This window comes from Sminthopsis crassicaudata, chromosome 1 (assembly GCF_048593235.1).
Source record: "Sminthopsis crassicaudata isolate SCR6 chromosome 1, ASM4859323v1, whole genome shotgun sequence".
In the NCBI taxonomy this organism is placed as follows: Eukaryota; Metazoa; Chordata; class Mammalia; order Dasyuromorphia; family Dasyuridae; genus Sminthopsis; species Sminthopsis crassicaudata.
In genome coordinates, this window is record NC_133617.1 from 662,198,332 (window position 1) to 662,221,863 (window position 23,532).

At 34.7% G+C, this 23,532-nt stretch overlaps 1 protein-coding gene across 7 annotated transcripts in view; it reads right to left on the reverse strand.

Moving 5' to 3' along the window:
* Positions 1-23,532, reverse strand: part of FGD3 (FYVE, RhoGEF and PH domain containing 3) — a 191,575-nt gene that overhangs the window by 62,762 nt on the left and 105,281 nt on the right. For all 7 annotated transcript variants that reach the window (XM_074283056.1, XM_074283055.1, XM_074283054.1 and 4 more), the window contains exons 4-6: positions 22,344-22,938; positions 10,227-10,316; positions 8,361-8,497 (exon numbers count right to left, since the gene is read on the reverse strand). In XM_074283056.1, coding sequence (XP_074139157.1) covers positions 8,361-8,497; positions 10,227-10,316; positions 22,344-22,938 — 822 coding nt within the window. The remainder of the gene's footprint in view (positions 1-8,360; positions 8,498-10,226; positions 10,317-22,343; positions 22,939-23,532) is intronic.

A 23,532-nucleotide genomic window follows, 5' to 3' on the forward strand; every position in this document is an offset into this window, starting at 1 on the left:
TTATGATTTTTTAAAAGCCTCAGCATATCTGAGCTTGAAGTCTTTCTTCTATAAGTCCAAAGTCACCTATCTGTATTCATCCTGGGCTATAGTCCCCATATTTAATCTTTTGTACATGTCCTTTTAAAATCAGAGGTCATCAGAGAACTTCCTCTGCAGCCATATTGAATTTATTAAATGCATTTCCCGTTTCTTTCTCAACAGGATAACCAGGCTTATCCTACAGCTTGGATCCTATATGGCTTCATGAACATTTGAATCTCAACTACTACTATTTTCTACTATTTAAAAGTCATCAACATGGGATTCTTCATAATTCTTAATGCAATATGAATGTTTGTAAAATACAGTGTATTTTATTTATATAATAATATCATAAGGCTATGCTTTTATTTTCTTATTTAATTTCAGCCTTATAGTGATAATTAGATCAGGTTTGTAACTCTCTAATCCAATTTCATATGCCAGTAGAATAGCATAACAAAATCACTGTGGTAGAAAGTACTAGAATCACTTTTTCTAGTTCTCAGCTTCAGCTCATTTGACCAGACACACACGAATTATAATCTTTTCTATTATAAAAATGTCTTTACCAAAACAGTTAACCTAAGCAATTTTAAAATATTAATTTATGTTATTGTGACTTTATCACTAACTTCTGTCATTTTTCTACTTGTACAAAAGCCTTGTAGTAGAATTGCTAGATCAAAAGATATGTGCAGTTTAGTGATTTTTCTTGTACAGTTCCAAATTGTTTTCCAGAACAGTTGGCCCTAGTCTTATTTCCACAAACAGTATATTTATATATCTGTCTTTTCAAAGTCCCTCAAACATCAACTATTTCTTTGTCATTCCTGACAACCTGATAGGCATTAGGTGAAACCTAGGAATTACATCTGATTCTACTTAATTCATGGTAGTATCTTTTATAAAATATCTTTAATATAAAATATATCTAATATTTAATATAAAATATATCTAATTTAATATAGTAATATAAAAATATCTAATATTTAATATATAAAATATATCTTTTATAAAATTGCTACAAACACTGAATTGTTTCTAGGAGAGATAAATGCAGGTGTAGGCTCCTTTTACACACATTTACTTTAGTACTTTATGGAGCAGCCTTATATTCAGACTTGAGAATTTCTTCTTTCTTTTTCTGGATGTATTATATTGTTGATTCACTAAGATTGAACTCATGATCAACTGGACTATGACATGCATGAATCAAATCTAACATATATTTTCTCTATAAGGCTAGACAACACTTTAGCACTACAGTTGAAGATCATTTTAAATAGTAATATCACCGAGAAAAGCACCAAAATGCCAAAAAAAAAAAAAAAAAAGGCACTGAATAGATCACAAAAAGAACGTTTGCAGACCAAAACAAGTTAGAGCATCAACCTTGTTCAACTTCAACTTGGGAGTACTGATTTTAAGGGTAAAAATAAAGTTTAGTGAGTTGGAAAATTAGCAAACAGGGAATCCACAAATAATGAGAATCAACTGTATTTTATGTAGCATTTCTCTAATTAACAATTTGAAGAATTTTTCCATGCTGTCATCATTTATATTTCTTTCTAGATTTTTACATAACTTTTAACCATTTCAATATCTAGCTTTTACAAATTTCTGTATTATGCATGGACTCTGGTAAGAATAATAACTTTCTAACTCATCTAAAAACTTATCTTATTGTCAAAACTGTTTCTGGTTATTTGTCCCCCTAACCTTAGCTTTGGATATTTCTACTTAAAGAATACTGTTACTTATTTCTCTTTCTTAGCTTGCCATAATACATAGTATATATTTAATGATTGTCGAAAAAATTAATTTACTAGCACTTCTCTAATTTTCTTATTTCTTTTTCTGGTCAAAGGCTGTGTTTCCTTCAATTTCTGACTTGAGGCTGGCAGTCATAAAAATCTTTGTCACCAATTCATAAAGAAAGAAAATTACCCTAGGCCCATAATTCTATTCAATAGCCTGGTATATATTTTATAGAAAACATTTATTTGGCTGCTTAACAACTTTCTTCATCAGCTCATCTAGAAAGTTAACTTCTTTAGAAACTGTCCAAGTTTCAGAGTTTAAAGTTACATTATACTTTTTTTTTTTAAGTAAAACATTAACTTATTTCATTAGAAGATGAATAAATTGTTTAGATTTTAATGTGATAATTCCAGAATCATAGAGAACATTAATTTTTATTTAGCCTTTAAATCATCTGCACTCTGAACATTTACCAATCGTTCAAATCAAAATCAAAATTAAATCAAAAAGTTTCACTCCTAAATTTCCTAATCAATTCAACTTTTTTTGCTTAAAGAACCTTTTTACAACTGAGCCACTGATCTTTTAATTTACAATTCGATTAAATGTACATGGTTTTTTACCAAAAGTGGCATTAACAAAGGTAAGTTAGGGCTGCATAAAGAGAGAGAGGAACATTTAAATATGTAGATTTTATATTTACTATGGTTCAGAAATATAGAAACAAGAGAAGTCAAAACTGTATAGACTTTATAGAAGCTTTATACTTAATACAATGAATACTTTCTTTGAGAATAAAATCAGGAAGGCCCTCACATGTCAAACACTAAATTACATCATGAAATTGGTTACATATGAATTGAAAGGAAATGACTAATTATTGGAGAGATTTTTTAATCACCTGTCTATGTATCACACCAGCTAATTATTAGAGCAATGAAGAAAATCAATGCCAAATTAGAAGAATAAAAATTATAAGACATGATAAGGCATGATTTGAACAATTCCAATTTGATCTATTTTTAAAATACTTAAAATAAATGATGAGAAATGAATAAAAAGATGCAGACTATCACCAGTTCCTAAGTTTAATTAATAGATAGATCCAATGACCTTTTCTCTCTTAGTCTACTTTTCTGCAGTTTTTGATGTAAACCACTCCATTTCTTTCCTCCTGGATCTTCTATCCTTTGGCTTTTGTGATACTTTTCTCTGGCTTTTTCCTCCTACCTGTCTGAGAACGTTGATAACTACTTCTTAGTGTCTTAAGAAGCCTTGGTTTATTATCTATTTCCTGCTCCTATGTTGAGAACTTTATTTTGGTTCTCTTCTGTTTCCTCTCAATAGAACTTTTTATTTTTTTAGTTTATTTTTAATTAATTAAAAAAATTTTTTTAACTGAGGCAATTAGGGTTAAGTGACTAGCCCAGGGTCACACAGCTAGGAAGTGTTAAGTATCTGAGGCCAGATTTGAACTCAAGTTCTCCCGACTTCAGGGCAAGTGCTCTACCCACTGTACCACCTAGCTGCCACTCTAAATGAACTTTTTAAAAGATCTGTTTACCTTCCCTGGTTTCAAGGATGATCCTCCAAATCTAAAAATGACTCCAAAAATAGATAGATGATCCCCAAATCTATAATCCATTTCTAATTTTTGTCTTATACTCCATTCACAGAATCCTATGTCATGCACTGTCTGATAGGTATCACCTTCTAGATGTCCTACCTCATCCCACAAATTCAACTTGACTATGAATGGCCTCATTTTTCCTTCAAACTTCCCTTTTCATATTGAAGACACAATCATCCTCAATTTGTAATAGGTGGAGTCATCTTTGACATCATTCACTCATCCTCCAACTTCTAGTAACTGTAAAGTCTTTTTAATTTAATATGCATATCATCTCTTGAATCTGTTCCCTTATCTTCATTCACATGGTCATCATCCCAATTCAGGTTCTTAGCAACTCTTTCTTAAATTACCTACTTCTCATTCGTTTCTTCCTTCTTCAATACATCTTCCATAATTACCAAAGTCATCTTTCTAAAAGTAGAGATCTAACCATACAGTGGGTCCACATTACTTAATTATCAAGTAAAACACAAACTTCTCAGAATGACATTTAAAAAGTTTCCCACAATCTGGCTATGACCTGCTTTGCTAGCCTTATTTTATAATACTTTCCTTCATATAATCAAACTGAAATTTCTTGATTGGAATTCAATAATACAATACTATGTGCAAAACACTTTTTCCACACTTCGATTCAACTTCCATTTCATTTTTGACTTCCAGAATCTTCCTTTTCCTTCGAGGCTAAAGTCAGATGTTATTTCATCCATGATGTCTTTCCAGATATAGCCAATAGCAGCTTGTCATTCCCCAAGTTTTCCTTGTACCACACATATTCTCTTTGCCTCCAACTAGCATATTTAAAATAGGGACAGTTTCATCTTTCCTGGCACCTAACAAAGCATCTTGTACACAGTAGGCACTTAATATTTGTTGGATTTAATTTTAATTAGCACAATCTCAACTGAGAAGCAGTAGAGGGGAAAACAAGGTTACAAAAAGTCTAGCCAGCTTTGCCTTTACAAGGAAGCAAAAAGCCAAGTGAGCAAAGTGATCTCAAAAGGATAAAAGTTGAAAAGAATAGATCAAAAAGGGGAAAAAAAGTCTATGAGGAATGCCAAAACAAATACTTTTCTCTATCAATGGTAATGGAATCAACACATTTGGAGATATATTTCATGGTAAAGTGGAAATGCAAGAGAAGCTAGATTAGATCAAGTACACATAAAGGAGGTCTATGTTGGAGTTGATATGGTTTTGAAGACCTTGAAGAATCATTTCTCAAGTTAATCTAAAAAAGGAGAGAATATTAAATGCTTAGAAAAAGTCATGAGCCTTATTATTATAAAATTTTCAATGGTAACTCATAATTCTATTTCCCCATCACTACAACAATCTCAAAAATGACAGCCTACAGACACAACAAGGTGATCCTGGATGAAAACTGAAGAAGGAAATGGGAAAACTTTAAAAATGATACTCTTTAGCAGATCACATCTGGACAATCATATAAGTGACTGAAAATTACTCCACAAGATCTCATTGTGTTTACTGTTTGCTGATTATTTTTTTGAAAGACCTTTTATTTGGTAGAACAAAATACCATCTCAAATAAGGTATTTTCCATGCATATGTCAAAATAATACAATGTGCATGAAAACTGTAACAACAGATAATCTTATTTAAATAATATCAATAAGTGGGATATAAAAGAAGCAAAAGCAACCTTCCTCTAAAAGCCAACATCATGGAAGAAGTCAGTATAGAGTCCAAACTGAGTGGTGAATCTCTAAATATGGTGAGGGCCTCTTCATTTCCTGTATGTAAATAGTACTGTGCTTATTTTATTAAGCCCAGGAGTAATTATGAGCTTCCTAAATGAGCTCCTTAAACATTCAAGAGAATAGCCTAAATATATAGACAGAAAAAAGATATAAGAAACATACCTATTACACACACTATGGATGACTCATAGAGTTGGTTTATCAGAACATGTATCCATTTGTATAACTGGAAAAGTTAGGTAGTTTGATCAAGAAGCAAAAGTGAGGATAAAACAGTAGCTAGTACGTTCCACTGCAATCTACGTAAACTCAAAAGATTTAAAGGAAGTTGAGTGAAGTCCTAAGGAAAAACTATGAAAAGATCATTGGCAAGACTTATACAGGATGAATGTTAGTAGAGTGGGAGAAAGGTTGCAATTTGCAATGTTGGCAGGAGCATTCATATTGGTGAGATCATTGATCCACTAAATTACCAAAGTATATGGGTTTTTTAATGGCAGAAAACCTATTCTTCACACTTAGGTTTTTGTTTTGCAATAAAACTAGGCAGTAAATAAAAGGTCAAAGCTTCTAGTAGTTAGTAATATACAGAGAATATAATTGTTAGCTGCAAAATGTGATTGCTTTGCCAAAGATATGGAAACATCTGCCTAGGTTCTGAATCTGACTGAATGAAATCTTAATAAAATTGGAGAATGACCCTATCCCATCTCCCAAAATATAAAAAGCAACTGGTATATCAGAAGACATTAACAAAGTGATGATTATGATGATTTCTATTAAAAAAATGTAAAAGACAGCATAACAATGTGACCTATGTAACACCATAACATATGGTTTAAGAATAACTTTGCTACAACAAATATAATCTACAGCATGATACTATGACATATAGTATATACTGTAAAAAACCATATAAGAATGTGACAGTATAAGTGTGATATGTTGTAACAGTTTAATGCTTGGGAAAATGTGATGCAGAATGTATCCATAATGACATAACGCTGACATAATATTATAATAATGTTGTAATAATACTATAGTATCTGACCTAATAGTATAATATGCTAGAATGGTGGAGTTCACAGGGACAAAGTGAGGCTAAGTTTTACACTCTAATGGTCACCTGGGATTCTAAGACTTTTAAAGTTTATTTTTTTATCTTTTCCAATTTTTGCATGTTTTAACTCGGTTGTTTCCTAGTGGTTATTGGCAACAAATATATTAAAGATTGTGAGACTTTGGTAGACTTATTAGGAGAAACTTGGAGACTATATTTTGTTATAAAGGGAAGAGAAATTCTGTATAGACACAATAGAAAATAAGAAGGGAGTAGATGCTCCAGTCCAAGGTATGTAGTATGGGGGAGAGGAGGGTGTAGTTAGAGAGGAGAAAGAACTTGCCTGGGACCAAGAATCATCTTTAAAAAATCAGATGAGCAAACAATTTCTCCCCTTCAAAGCCTTAAAACAGTAACTCTCTACGGAGATTATAGAGTTAATGACTAACAAATGAATACATGTTGCTTAAGGGCACAGAATTTGTGTCAAGTCTGATATGCTCACCATTCATTTTAATTTGGGGATGGGAGGGAGGAATCAGAATTGAAATGCCCAGTCACACAACTAGTGAATGTCTGAGGCCAGTTTTGAGTCAGATTCTCCTGACCCAAAGATTGGTGCTCTATCCATTGCACCCCTTCATACAGTATTGTTTAGGAGCATCTTACAAATGAAGCTCAAAGAACTCATTTATGAAGGCAAAGTTTCAAAGCTTCATAAATGCAAACTGCCTTTCCCTGACTTAAGCAGGAGACACAAACTTCTTACACACAATAATCTGTTATCCTGCCACTTCAGAAACAAGAACTATTAAAAGTCAACTGTCCAAAACAACAAGTCCCAGTCATGGGAGGAGGAAAGAGAGAAGGGAAAAAGAAAAAAGGAGAAAGGGAATAATGGGAGAGGGAAAGAAGCACTGAAAGCAAAACTGATTTGTCATGTCCCAGAAAGCAGAGAGGGTTTAACCCAGACTAATGGCAAATAAAATTTTGAAGAGTGATGAAATTCAGAAACCCTTATTAATCCCACAGCAGCAATCCCCTTTAGCTGTTAACTGGAGCAATCACCTGATCATCAGAAGGTGGGGAAGCTCTGCCCAGCAGGTAGACAGGCAGTATGACACATAGCAAAAGGATTTATTTAGAGGGTGAAGAAACACTGCTGTTTCATGCTGCATTTTAGCAACACAAAAACTATCAAAATGATCCTATTTAGAAAGAGATCATTAGGAATGTCATCATCAACAAACAGCACAGTCACAGGTTTTATAAATGTAAGCTGGAGTTGTTTTCTGAATTTAACAACTCATCATCTGGCTCTGTGAAATAATATATGTCTGGAATATATTTCCTCTTCGACCATCAAAATCTTCCCCCTTCTCAGGTTCAGCTCAGATAGTTCATCCTTCAGGAAGCATTCCATATTTTCCCAACTTAAAGTGATCTCTACTTCTTACAATTTTCCTGAGTATTTACTAGATCACAAAGTTCAACTGAAGGAGCCCTTTCTATGAGAAGCTTTTCTCATATTGCTAGCACGTCCCTCTCCCCCAAATCAATCTGTACTTACTTTGCATATACTTATACGTATACATTACTCCCCTAAGAGAATGTAAGCTCCTTGAGGACAATGAATATATCTTTTTCTTTTGTAGTCTTATCATTTAGTGTGGTGCAAAGGCATACAACAGGTGCTTTAAAATGCTTGTTGATTGTTTGATCTTTGCTTTGTTACTATTACACTTTACTTTATGCTAAACTTGTCTATGTACATGTTATATCTCCAATAACCCAGTAAGCTCCCTGAGGGCAGGGATTGCATCATTTTTTATATCTGTATTTCCAGCACTGAGCACAGTGCTTTGTTATAGTGGACACTAAAATAAATTGACTATATCTATATCTATCTATATACAAATTTCAATAATATATGTATACAGTAACATTGTTGAATTACTTATAATAAAGTCTTGGAGTTTCATAGCTATTCTTAAAAAGTCTTCAGAGGGAATTAAATAAATTCTCAGGACCACTCCACATATATTACATGCACAGGGAGAAAAAAAAACTGCTAAGAAAAAAATTTGTAAAATCTCCTCCCAAACAAACAGCAAATATTCTATCATTCTTTCAGTGTCAACTTGAGATCAGTACTCACCATTCTTGAGTAATTCGAGTTTGCAGCTCTGGTAAAAGAAACTGTCCATGGAAACAGTAAATAGAAGAAATGTTGGAGAAGATACCAGTTGTCACTTCAGATGGAATACCAGCTTCTGCCAACTTGGTGCAAAAAACCTGCAGTTGAATAACCAAGAAATCACTAAATGAAATTTGTTCAGATCATTCATTTCCACTTAAGACAAAGTATTTGCTTTGTGAAGAAAAAAACCTTTAGAATGCACATATTTGCTTTCAAGGCAAATATATTCCATGATTAAAAAGGAATACTATTTGTATTTAGCCATAAACTTTTAAAAATCACTTAAACTGGTTGAAGGGAGTATACTGTTTAAAGGGAAGTTGCAGTCAAGTTCAAATGGTATGATGAAAGCACAATAGATTTTATAATAAAAGGACCTGGGCTAAGTTAAAACTTTAAAAAAAAAAAAAAAAAGGAATACTCTACATTAGAAATAAAAGTCTAGTAATGGATGAAATCTCTAAAAAAAATGCAGGCTTATATGAAAGAAAAGAATAACATTTAATCTGCCTTCAAATTGCCTGAAATAGTTTATAAAAAAGAATCTTCAAAATATTTACTTCTTTAGTTAATTAAAAATCAACACAAATAACACAGTTAGTCATACACACACACACATACATGCAGTGTATATATTGAGATTTTCTTTCATTTATTGAGCTAATTATTATACTGTATATTTACAAAGACCTTTCATATCCATAATCTTTATTTGATCCTTATAAAAGCCCCAAGAAAAGGGCAAAGATAGGGTGATTATTTTTCTCAATTTACACAAAAGGAAAAAATTTGGATTTTTTGCTCAGAAAGGGGAACAAGTGGCCCAAAATCATCCATCTAATTCCTGGTTTCCAAAGGTTGGTCTCTTCCCACTCTAGCATACTTCCTGCACAAAGAAAGGAACATCACACTATTTGCCTTTCCAACTTTATTCTGAAAAATGGTTCAAGATCATATAGGATAGAAGACTGGACAATAAGTGGAAAGATTGCAGAAGGAATTAATCTTTGGCCTTTGGTTCTCAAATTGAAATAAGAGACTTTATTTTATATATTTTTAAATTATTGATACATGATTTTTTGGCCACTTCATAATCATTTCTAAATATATTCATCTTTTTCTGTCCCCTTTCCTCTCTAAGAAACCCTTACATCCTACAATAACAAGAGGATGTGTTAATTAATGAGGGCTCCATTCCTTAAGAGCAGGTTGGGATATAACCTTCTTGATACACTGAACAGAGAAAGACCAGACTATAGAATCAGAATGGCTTTGAGTCCAAGCCCTTCACTTTACAGCTGAGGAAATGGAGGTCCAGAGAAGCAAAGTTATTGCCCACAGCACAACTAGCAAGTGTCTGAAGTGAAATGAGAACTCAGAGTTGCTTTTATTTTCTGCAAACTGATTATTCTTTTCCCTAAATACCAAAACACTCTGCATATAATAGTGTTTTTTTCTGTAGTTTTTAATAGTATTTTATTTTCCCAAAGACATGCAAAGATAGTTTTCAATATTCACTTTTGCAAAACCTGGTGTTCCAAATTTTTCTCCCTTTCCTCCCTCTCCCCACGACAATAAACAATCCCATCTAGGTTAAACACACATAATTCAAAATATATTTCCATATTTGTCATGCTGCATACCCACACACAAAAAAGATCAAAAGTGAAAAAAAAACACAAGGAAAATAAAAACCAAGCAAACAATGATAATTTAAAACAAAAGAACATTTGTTCATATTTTTAAAAAAAAGGCTTCAGCTTCAGGCAAAAGGCTGAAGTAAGAAAGAATTTTAAAAATCATTTTAATTGAAGTTTAATCTACCTGGTCCAGTAGGTGCAATCTTTTGACATAGGCTTCTTCAGTATGGAGGAGCTCATTTGCAATGTTGAATAACTTTTGTGGATCGGTACACTGAGGAGAAGAGACAAATGATCCTATTGAGGAGACCAACATATTAAAGGTAACCCTCTTATAACAATCAAGTTTCAAATGAGAAAATACATGTAAATGCTTTGTAAACCTCAAGACGTAAAACAGTCATTATCGATACCATTAATAACATTCCAAAAATCTCAAGATTGCTAGACAAAAGACTTCTTTATGAGATGGTTCTGAAAAGTGGACACTCATTGATAGGATATAAGATATGATTTAAAAGGTATTATTCATAGTACTGTTGTTAATTAAATATGAATATCTTTAGTATCTGTTACATGGGATCATATAAAAGGATCATAAGGATCAAATAAAATATTGTACTAAAGTGCTTTGTAAATTTTAAAGTTCAACATAAAATCCATTTATTTTATTTTAAAGAACAGTGATCATTATTATAGATGACATTAATATAGTACTTTAAGATTTACAAAACATTTTAGTATGGCATTTATTCATTCAATTCTCAGTGTGGTTCTGTGATATAGGTATCACAAGTATGCCTATGCAGGTATGCTTCTTAAATATCACTATCTTCATTTTATAGATAAGAAAACTGAAGTTTAAAGGGGATAAGTAGTTTGCCCAACATCAGAGAACTAATGCATATCAGAAAGGGAATTAGAACCTATCTCTTTCCTGTTTTCCAATTCAGAGATTTTGTTACCTACATCAATGTCTCTCAAATAATCATACTGTCAATTTAAGAAAAACACTTTCCACTTGCTGGGAACTAACATGTAATATCAAGGAGCAAAGAATAAGATAAAATATAATACACTCATAACAAAAATGATTTTTTCCTCAAAAATCAAATATAAACCCTAATTGTTTTTGAAATCTGTTACTTCTATTCCATAAAGTTTTCCCCAAATCTCCCACCCCACAATGATGACCTTCTCTTTGTTCTGGTACCAAGCACAGAACCCTACCTTCAGCTGGAACTCAATACTTCTTTGATGAATAAGTTTACCAGAAGTGGTCAGTGTTTTTTCCATTGCATTTATTCCTCTTGATCACAGTTCCCTTCCCTTATCGCATGTTACTACTTTCTCCATCAGTAAATTGGATACTGCTCACTTAGCTTGAAAAGGTCATTCTATGCATGTTGGCTTGTCTGTACTTACAGCAGAAGCACCTAAAAGTTATGGCTACTTTTTGTTCTGCAAGGTGCACAGAGTGCAGACACTTACCATTCCAACAAAAACTTGAAGATCTAAGCTTGACTCTTTAGAAATCCTTCCATATGCTTTCTTTATATTTTTCCCATCTCTATCTTGCTCCCAATCCCTGCAGTGGAAACTCTTCTAAAATGTGAAGGCCAGAGTGGGAGGAGGGAGAAAAATGAAGATTCAACTTTGGTCTCAGGATGCATATCCTAACCACTGCTTGTAATTCAAGAGCTTTCACACCACTTTGAACATTCACGGGTGTGTGACTGTGGCTAGAAAGTAGCTTAGAGACTGTGACTTGGCTTTTGCTGATTTATTTTAATTTTTTTTTTTTAATTTGGGCAAATCATTTTTTTTTTATTCATTTTCCAAATTATCCCCTCCCTCCCTCCACTCCCTCCCCCCGATGGCAGGTAATCCCATACATTTTACATGTGTTACAATATAACCTAGATACAATATATGTGTGCAAATACCATTTTCTTGTTGCACATTAATTATTAGCTTCCGAAGGTATAAGTAACCTGGGTAGATAGACAGTAGTGCTAACAATTTACATTCGCTTCCCAGTGTTCCTTCTCTGAGTGTAGTTATTTCTGTCCATCATTGATCAACTGGAAGTGAGTTGGATCTTCTTTATGTTGAAGATATCCACTTCCATCAGAATATATCTTCATACAGAATTGTTGTTGAAGTGTACAGCGATCTTCTGTTTCTGTTCATTTCACTCAGCAACAGTTGATTTAAGTCTCTCCAGGCCTCTCTGTATTCCTCCTGCTGGTCATTTCTTACAGAGCAATAATATTCCATGACCTTCATATACCACAATTTACCCAACCATTCTCCAATTGATGGACATCCATTCAACTTCCAGTTTCTAGCTACAACAAAAAGAGCTGCCACAAACATTTTGGCATATACAGGTCCCTTTCCACTCTTTAGTATTTCTTTGGGATATAAGCCCAATAGCAGCAATGCTGGGTCAAAGGGTATGCACAGTTTGACAACTTTTTGGGCATAATTCCAGATTGCTCTCCAGAATGGCTAGATTCTTTCACAACTCCACCAACAATGCATCAGTATCCCAGTTTTCCCACAGCCCCTCCAGCATTCATCATTATTTGTTCCTGTCATTTTAGCCAATCTGACAGGTGTGTAGTGGTATCTCAGAGTTGTCTTAATTTGCATTTCTCTGATCAGTAGTGATTTGGAACATGCTTTCATATGAGTGGAAATAGTTTCAATTTCATCATCTGAGAATTGTCTGTTCATATCCCTTGAACATTTATCAATTGGAGAATGGTTTGGTTTCCTATATGATTTATTTTAATTTGAGGGTAAAATGTTAGATTTTCTTTGGTTACCACCAAAAGTGAGCTCTTGTCAGAATTACTGTAATAGCATCACAAATCAAGTGTAGAAACTTTGTTTTAAAACGACTAGCCTCCCCTTCTTTTCATTTAACCAACACTGACTTAATGCCATTCTCTAATCTAACAAAAGCTATGCCTTGGTCTCAAAGGCTTACAGCTATGGAAAAAGATCTGTACCACAAATATTGACAGCAAGAAGACAATATAAGTTGTTCCAAGAGTTTTAGGCAAAGTAGAAATTGTGTAAAGGACCAGGGAAGACTCCATGGAAGAGGCAGCACTTAGGAATCCATCACAACTCCCTACCCTTAAAAAACTTACAGGAAATAAGAGGGAGAAGACTTTTATATAAAATGACACAGTACAATTACTAGAAAGCACTGGATTTGGAGTCAAAGGACCTGCATTTGAATCCTTGCATTTAGAATGGAGGTGATTTTAAACAGAATAATGAACTTCTCTAGGCCCAAGTTTCCTCATCTGTAAAACTGGGGATGAGAGGGTGTGGACTAGTTAGGAAGCTTTTCCAAGAATCCAGAGAATATATACACTAAGGAATAGAGCAGCTCCAGTGAGAAAGAAAAGGAGGGAAATGTTTATGAAAGGTATTAAAGAGGTAGAATTGATAGTTCAGAGCAATTGATGGGATGTGGAAAAAGAGGAAGAAGAAAGTGTCAAAGATGACACTGGAGTTTGAGCCTGAATGACTGGGAAAAGGATGGCGCCATCAGTAACAATGATGAAGTAAAGGGGAAGGAGATGGTGAGTTTAGTTTGAAATGGCTTTAAGATAATGGTAATGATTTCCCAGCAGATACTGGAAAAATCAGTAATGAACTCAGGCAAGATATCAAAACTAGGGATATAAACCAGGGATTCAACTACAAAAGGAAGGTAGTTGAAACCAGGGGAATAAATGAAGTAATTAAGGAAGATCTTGTAGAGAGGGAAGAGGAGGGTCTAGGAGACATACTCAAAGAATTCTTACAGTTAGGGTAAGGGAAAAGGATGACAATCCAGACAGATAAAAAGAGAGAATGAAGAAAAGTTTAATGTAATGAAAGCTAGAAGAGTGAGTTTCAAGTCAGAAGAGGCAGTTAACTATAATGAATGCTGACAAAAATATGAGCAATGGCAGCTTTCAAAGGAGAAGTTTTAGTTTAGAGAGGGCTTAGGCCAGTTTGCAAGAGGTTAAGGAAAGAACAGATAGTATCATATCTAAATTCTTTTATCTCACGAGCTACTAACACAGTAGGCATCAAAAAATGTTTGCTGTTTAAGTGGAGAAACTGATGAAACTGTAGGTGACTTTTTTAAAAAGCATGGCTTTAAAGGAAAGGTCAAAAACAGGATCATTTTGTTTTGGTTTGTTTTTGCTGAGGCATTTGGGGTTAAATGACTTGCCCAAGATCACACAGTTGGGAACTATTAAGTGTCTGAGGCCAAATTTGAGCTCAGGTCCTCCTAACTTCAGGGGCAATGCTCTATCCCCTGTGCCATTTAGCTGCCCCTGAAACTGGATAATTTTTTAAAAGTCGGACAACATAGGTCAAATCCCAGTGTTCTCAGGATAGGGGAAGTTTGGCTATTACCAAATCTTATTCTAATGTTTTTTCCAATAGTACTAGGAAGGTGATTGAGTTCTTCAAGATTATACCAGAGAAGTACAGCTATGTTCTTTAAGATGGAAAGGTTTTGAGTATGGGGCTGGAGATGGACTATATATCTTTTCTTCCAGGGAACAGTCTAAAATGGGCCTTCACTGGAGGACCAGACACTAAATTAGAAAATTTCTGGTCACAACTAATGAAAATTGTCTATTATGGTATAGAGGAGGCAATAGTCTGCATCAACCAAGGGAAGACTATATATTTCATAGCCCCTTGAGGGCAGGGTTTATCTTTGGTAAGAAAAAGGGATAGTAATAATAATAATTGACATTTGTAAGGTACTTTCTACTACACAAAGTGCTTTTACATGCATTTTCCTATTTTATAAGGATTTTTCTCATTTTCTGAGACAGAAAATAAGAGGAGGATACATGAAGATAGGGAAAATTTTTGAAACAGTTCCCATTGCATGATAACCATCTCAATTAGGAAAATTAGGAAAGTCATCTCTAAGAATGAGATCAAAGGAGATGTTAGCCTTTAGGAATATCTACAAATAGAGAGTTTGATTAGAAAGGTACCTGGATTCTGTAGAAAGTATTCTGACTTGGAGGCAAAAGATCTAGGCTCAAGTTCTAACCCCGACTTATTATCTGGGTGGGCTTGGTAAAGTCTTTCTCCCTCTTTAAGCCTTAAATTTCTTCAAATGTATATGAAATATGCTGGATTAGCATGTTACAGTGGAAAGAGACTGAAATGGAGTCCTAAGAATTGGGTATAAATTACAATCGTGCCATTTATGTAATCTTGGACAAGTCACATGAACTCTCAATGTCTCAGCTTCTTTATCTATAAAAAAAGAGCGATGGGACCAATAACCACTAAGATTTCCTTTAATCTCCTTTCCCTATTATGGATTAGGCCAGACTTTCAAAAGGTGACATAGCTGAGATTTGGTTAACTCAGAGATGGGTAAAACTCAAGCCCTTAGATCCTTGAGGCAGCTTCCTGGCAACCTCTGGCTGTGTTGATGTGGTTTCTTGGTCACAAGGGGAATAAAAAGTCTCATCTATATGGGTTTGGTGCTGCACCAACTTCATGGATTTCTGAAGACTGCCTGCCTAAATTACCACGCCCTGCTCTACATAATAGACATTTTTTTCATAGAGTAAAGCCTGCATCTGCCAAGCCTAAGTGCTACCATATCTTTGTTACATATCCCACCCATGTTAGAGCTAAGTAAATGTCCTTTAGTGAACTACTTAATGGCTAGAGGATCTCATTGCTTTCTGACATCAAACTAGCACTAATAGGGTTTTTAAATAGTACTAGATTTTCTTTTTGCTCCAAAATCTTCCTGCCCTTTATGTTTTGGTATAGTTCAATCTTCCCAAAGAAGGATTTTTTCAATTCTGCCAATATATTAAATCCCCCAAAGTGGCCAGATTAATGTGGGAAATGCTGATCTAAGTAACCAGTATGAGTGCTAAAGATTTTTCAGCACCAAGAAAAAATGTTTTGGATGTTTCTTCTTGAAAGGGAATTGCAGAAGGAATTTCAGGCTGGATTAGGTGATCTCTGGGGTCCCTCTCAAATCAATGATTTTATCTTCAAATTTTCCTTTTCAACTAATTACTTTCCATTCAGCCTAAATACATGCTCAGGTTTTTAAGCACCAGATATGGAGTCAGAGGATCAAGGTTTGAGTACTAGCTCATCCATTTCTTCAACTGTAAAATGGAGATGATAATATTCATATTACTTATCACATAGGAGTTATTATATGCAAGAAATGGGAAATGGTTTCCAAAATGTTTGTAAACTTTAAGATTAAGTAAATGTGAATTGTTACTGTTTGTGCTAGTAATAATCTTATCTCTTCTTAACACTTCAATAAATTTTGTGATCCCATCACTGTGTATACTGGCTCTAGTGGTACAGCTCACAACTTCTCCATACTTTCCTGTCTTCCCATATACTGTCTGTGGCAAATCCACCCAATGTGCTCCTAAGCTTCCTCCAGATTTCCGGACACTGTGGATAGCAATGTAACATGGAGCTATCCATCTGCTATTCCACTCTCTCAATACATGCCTCCTGCATAATCACATATCCCTTTGATAATCCTTTATATTACTTTTGATGATGATCCCATTACCCTGTCATTTCACCAAGCTCAAGTGTCTATATATGCCTAACAGTTCTTTCTCTTCACTGCTGAATCCTAGAAATAGTATCAACTTCCTCACCACCTGCTCACTCTTTAACACTTCATAATCTAGCTTCCAATTCAATCACTTGACTGAAACTGCTCTCTTAAGGATATACTGTGACTCCTAAGTACCAAGGTCAATGTTGTTGGGAAATTTTTCTGCCTTCCATCTTTTCCTCTTTCTTGACAAAGACAGGTAAGAGCCAGATGGCAGAGGCTTTAAGCCACAGGATATTCTGAAACTCTGTTCAACCCCAGCTATTCCTCAAGGCCATTTTTAAAAATTTCTATATCCTCAGAGCTTAACATAGGGTCCTGCAATAGAACTTGCTTATTAAACATTTGCCAAATTAAATTGAAATGCACAGATACAAGAGTGACCAGAAATATAAGGACAGTATCAAGAGTGCTAAAACACAAAACAAGTTGTAGCTTATAAAAATTGCTAACAACAAAAGCTTTCTTTTTTTACATTTCTTTTCTTTTTTTTTTTTTTAATTAAGATAACTGGAATTAAGTGACTTGCCCAGGGTGACAGAACTAGTACATGTCTGAGGCTGGATTTGAACTCAGATCAATCTGATTCCAGAGCAATGCTCTATCCATTGCACTATCTAGCTGCCACAACAAAAGTTTATTTACAGTGTTCAAGCAAAAATAATAAGGATGGTATTATCTAATATAATAATCATGATGACATTGAGAAGAATGAACTAATGTAGTTCTCGTTTTACATATTTCCTTTAACTAGTATTTCATACTAAACTTAAATTTTTTATTTATTTATCATAAATAAAACAAAAATTGAGATAAGTGAAAAAAAGAACAAGACAGTACTTAGACAATTTTCTTTAATCAAGATCTCCAAGACTAGACAAATGAAATGCCACAGAGAATGAAGCTTACAAATCAGATTCTGGAATTATTATTAGTAATCTCTAAGCAATCATGAAAAACAGGAGGATTCAAGAATACTGTAGACTAGTAAATGTTATTGTACTTAAAAAAAAAAAAAAAAAGATCATGGATCCTAGAAAACACAGACAAGGAAGCATGATGTCCATAACTAACAATATTCTAGAAAAGACTGCTAAGCAAATGTTTATTATCATTACACTTACACAAGATGAGTAACTAAGAGTCAATGTGGGTTCATTAAAAACAAATCATGCTAAACTGGATCACCAAACTGGCAAAACAGAGAAATGTTTGAGACATAGTATAATTGACTTTCAGCTACTCATTTAACAACATCTGAAGGTATCCTTCAGAGAAATGGCAGCTAGATATTGGTACAAGTAAGGTGAATTAGCAGTCAAATCAACAATTATATTAGACATGCTAATTAATGATTCTGTTAAATGGGGGGGAAAAACCAGAGACTCTTCTATTCTGTTTACTATTTTTATCAATGAGCCAGATACAAAAGCTATATGTTGGTCAAATTTCAGATGACAAAAAGCTTAAAGAAAGAACTAACAGGACAGATGAATGAATCAAGACTTAAAGCAATTTTAATAGACTAGAGTTCTGTTAACCAAAAAGTGGAATTTAGTGAGAATAAATAAAAAATATTGCAACCATAGGAGGTTAAAATAAACATCACAAGCACAGAATATTGATGTAGGTACCAGCTTGGTAACAGGTCACATGAAAATGACCTTTTAATTGATCATAAGCTCAATATGAGACAATGGTGTGACAGCAGCTTCTAAAAACGCTAAAAAAATCCAGGATTACAAAAATAGAAAAATGGTATTCAGAAACCAGAACGTATTATTTCCACTGTCCTCTCCCCTAATCAAGTCATATTCTGAGAACTGTTTTCACTGTTAGGGACCATTTGTTAGAAAAAGTACTAGAAATTTGTTTGCAGTGAAGGATATTCAAGATAGTTAAGGTTCTGAATATCAGGTTCTAAGAGGATATTAATTGTGGAGAAGAGAAATTTAAAGTAGATATAATTATTTTCTTCTAATAACTGAAGGGTTTTCATATAGATGAGAGAATACTTAAGACTTATATAGTTCCAGAGGGCAAAACTAGACCAGGATGGAATTATAAGAAGTCAAATTTTGGTTCAAGATAGGGAAGAGTTGCCTTAAAAGCTATAACTATCTTATATAGGATGGCCTACTTTGTGAGGTAAAGAGATCCCCATAATTAGAAGTGTTCAAGAAAAAAAGAATTCTGAGTTTCCTCCATTATAAAATGAGGGGATTGAGCTAGAAAATGCAAATGGAGGTAGGACAAAATGACCTTTACAATCCATTCCAAATCTAAGATTACTGACTTTAAGATTCAATAGGAAAATTTAAAAGCACATTTTAAAGAGGCCTTAACAGAGCTGGAAAGATCAGTTCTTTCCCTAAGATGAAAATGATCTTTTGACAGCACATATTCAAAATCTAAAACACATAGTTATTTGTGATTTTTTAAAGAATGAAATGAGACTTTCAAAATACTCCTTCATGAAATGGTTGTCACTAAGATTGCCTAATTTTGTAATCTCTTTAAAATGTTTCCACTGATATCCTATTGCTTGAAGCCACCAGCTGCCCCTAATGTTGTTCAGTCATTTTCAGTCATGTCTGATTCTTTGTGACCTTATTGGGGGTTTTCTTGACAAAGATACTAGAACAGTTTACCATTTCTTACTCCAACTCAAATTACAGATGAGGAGACTGAGGCAAACAGGGTTAAGTCATTTGCCCAGGGTCACACAGCTGAATTTGAACTCAGATCTTTCTGACTTCAGGCCCAGGGCTCTATTCATTGTAACATCTAGTAAAATTTGGTGCTATTTCAGACATATAGAAAATTGTTTTTAAAAAGTAGTCATAATCCAATGTCCAGATTTTGTGAATCCATTAACAATCAGTCCTCATCCTTCACAGTCCAATGTTCTGGCTAAATTCCAACCTGGGTAATTACTTCCTGCTACTTAAAGGTACCCCAGTAGTTTTCAATTAAGTATGACATTATTTACTTCCTTTCCTCAGATGCTCTGTCAGAAAATATAGGGAATTTGCTATTCTTTAGACTGCTAGCGGAAAAAGCCATATCCATGACTGGCTCATGCTCCAAAAATGTTCATATGGGAAAAATGCAAAACAATTACTATGCAAGATAATTATTATTCTTGCAGCCTCTCCATTGCACTCAGAGCATTGCTCACCCTCAGAACACCAACTGTTGCCAGTCCTTCTTCCTGCATTAAAAAGGTCAATAAGAGTCTTTACAGACTTACAATCAGCCCACACAGTTTTCAAAATCCCAGTTATAACTTGGTATTGTCCTTGAAAGCTATAGGTCTTTTTATTTTGATGGTGTGAGTGACTATGAGGCAGAAAGAAATATTGATCAGCTTTTAATTGTGCTCTTTCTAGGAAAGGACAATCTCTGTGGGAGAAGAAGAGATTTTAGATTTAACCCACACATTCAAACCATTCCAAATGAATTCCATCTGTTTCCAGAAAAGATTTCCATCATTCCTTTCTATTGATTATATCCTCTCGCATATCACTGCAGACTCCAATCTTCTTTGATCCTCATAATAATCCTGTTAGGCAGGGCAGGGTTTATTATACCCAACTGAATAAGAGACCACAATTTGACAGAGCTTTAAGTTTTACAAAGTGGTTTCTTTCCAAAACCCTGGAGGAGGTAGTAAAACCATTCTCATTTTATAGGTGAGAAAGTTTAGTTGACTTGCCCATGGTCACTACGTGGATGCAACCCTGATTTTTTTTTAAACTTTAAATCCAGTGAGTGCTCTTTCCCCTATATCAATATTAACAATAATAGCTAGCACTTAGGTAGCACTTTAGGGCTTGAAAAGCAATATATGTAGGTAAGTATAAAATATAAATGTAAAATAAATCTCAAGTGATCCTAACAATCCTAGGCACTAATATCCCCTTTTACAGATAAGGAAACTAGGATTGTGACCACTGGAAGTATTTGAAAAAGGATCTGAATTTAGATCTTCTTGATTCCAAGTCTAATACTCTATCCAATGAACCACCTGTATCATGCTGTCTCTTACCTTGAATGTACATTGTGATTTTGGAATATAGCTTGAATATAGTGAGCTCTCATGCTCTTAACCCTGAAGTTTTTATCCCTTCTTATAGTTTGAGTATAGGAAAAGAGAGGGAGAGGAGAAAAATAAGGAAGAGGAATAAAAGAAAACAGAAAAACACATGGGAGGAGGAAAAAAGGGAGAAGTAGAGAGAAAATGGAAAGATAAGAGAGAAGACACAGAGAGAGAACTATGATAACCAGCTCCATTAGGCACAAAATCACCATCAGCACCAGGTCCCAAGGTGGACATGAATGCATCTCCTTCATCATAGGGAAGAGGACTGAAGCTACAAAAGGCTAATTGATTTGATCAAAGTCACACACAGTCAATAAAAGTACTGATAAGAACACAGATCTTCTGAATCCTAGCCCACCACTAATTACATTTGTACTCTGATCTGTGTTTCAGTTATGAGTATGGTATAGTGGAAAGAGCTCTGTATCTGTAATTCTGTGATCATGGTAAACAATAACTTTCACCTAAGGAAAATACTACAATGAATAAGCAAATTTTTGAAGTACTGGGAACATTTTAGGTATTAAATAAATGCTTACTGACATGGATTAAATTTAAGGTAGAGGACAGATATTCAAAATACTGTAACTACTAGTCCCACTTAATTCAACTACCTATCAAGTGTAAAGCTCTGTCCTGGGTGCTGAACAGAGCAAAAGACCACCACCAATGGCTTTATTTTTATCTTATAATACCAACAGTTTTCTAGAATAAATAGCATGGGGGCAGCTAAGTAGTGCAGTGGATAGAGCACCAACCCTGAATTCAGGAGGACCACAGCTCAAATCTGGTCTCAGACACTTAAGACTTCCTAGCTGTGTGACCCTGGGCAAGTCACTTAATCCCAATTGCCTCAGCAATAAATAGGATGAAATAGATTGGGTTTTAATGAAATCTCCAAATTAAGAATATCATAAAACTCCAAAATATAAATATATAGAAAATATAGTTTCTAATTTGAAAGGTGAGGGGAACCATTTCACTATGATTTCATTGTTGGAGGGAACCTCCAAAAAAGGAAAGTCTCTTTCCCTAATAGCACCTGCTCTGTAATTTATAGTCTTAGAGAGTTGCCTGAATTTATTATAATTTTTCCAGAGTCACACAAATACTATGTATGGGGTAGGGTTGGGGCTTAAGTCAAAGTTGGCCCTCTATACTATGCTGAACTTCCATTCTTGTCCTATTTTTAGAGAGCAGTCTCTAGCCTTTGGTCTCCCAAAGAGTCATTTTGGATGAGGAGGGAATCTATAGAATTGTACACACCAATTGGCATGCTTCAAATGCTGGGAGGATTTTTTTGAGAGGAGACTTCTATGCTATCAATATACATTGTGGTCCCTCTATTCTTAGGGGAAGAAAATAATTATCTGATAATATTAAAGGGACTGGACATGAGAAATGGTACACTAATGTTGTTATAGGGAAAAGGGCAACAGATTATTTTGCCAGATAAAAATCCCCTTGGAGATACCCAATGGAGGTCAGGGGAGCTAAACAAACTACAAATGAATGTGAAAAAGTGGGCATCTTACCTTGGCTACATCTAGGTCTTCTCCCTTTGGCACATCTGTACTTTCTGGCTCCTCACTGCTGCCTTCATCAACATCACTGTCAGCCTCTTGAGCTATCTCTTTCTGAGTGTCACCAGGTGAGCTCACATTCCGCTCTATCTCAGGCTCTATCTCAATTAGAAGGCCTGGGGTGGGGTATTTCTTGTGCTCTCCTTCCTCAGTTGGAAAGGTCTCTCCTGCTACACTACAAGAAGGGCTGTCAATGCCACTGTCTCGGTTAGGTATTTTTCCATTGCTGCCCTGCTCAACAGCAGGGGCTTTTGCACCATCCCTTCCCATGGCCTCTTTGTTGGGCTTAGCAGAAGAACAGTCCTCAAAGCTTTGGCTATCCCCTATGTGGAGTTCTCTTATTTTTCCCAAGTCTGTGCTGGATGGCTCTACAATGCCCAACACAGCTGGCTGGCTTCCATCTCTTTTGTTTTTCTCACTTGACGAGTCTCCAGAGCCAAAGCTTAGCTCACAGTCAGCAGTGTTTGGGGATGCTGAGGAACCCAATCCTGACTCCATCCTAAAGGGTAAATGGGACTGGCTTCTCTGAAGAATAGGAATGGGATGCCTAAAATGAAAAGAGAAAGAAAAATAGTGAATATGAGAAGTCAAAGTGTTTACCGTACAGTGAATGCAATATCATGAACATCTAATGCACGGCATAGCATTTGGCCAAAACAATCACAAACTTAAGAAACACCTCATCAGTGTAGAAATGCCTACTTAAAACAGCACTATAAGTCAGGGCAAATGCCTAATGTATCCAACCTGCTCATAGAACAAAACAATAAGTTACTGAAGACTAAATAGAGAATATGACATATCTGTCATATAATTGTAGAAGAATTCATATTGACCAAGAAGAGGAACTGTCCAAAAACACAAATCTTTAATGATTAAAACCAACAACAGTGGCCAGACCCCAGGCTAGGTGAGGACATAGCTCTCAGCCCTTTTTCCTGTCTTATACAAAATAGAACAAAGGGATAAGACCTGAGACAAGTTCTCTGTTCAGAATCAGAATCAGAATCAAAACCATAGAACTTAGGACATTAAAGATCGTTTTATTCAATTTCCTCATTTTACATGGTATATAAGTGAGACCCAGAAAAGTTAAGGGATTGTTGGATGTCATACATACTCAATTCTCATTCAAAGTCTA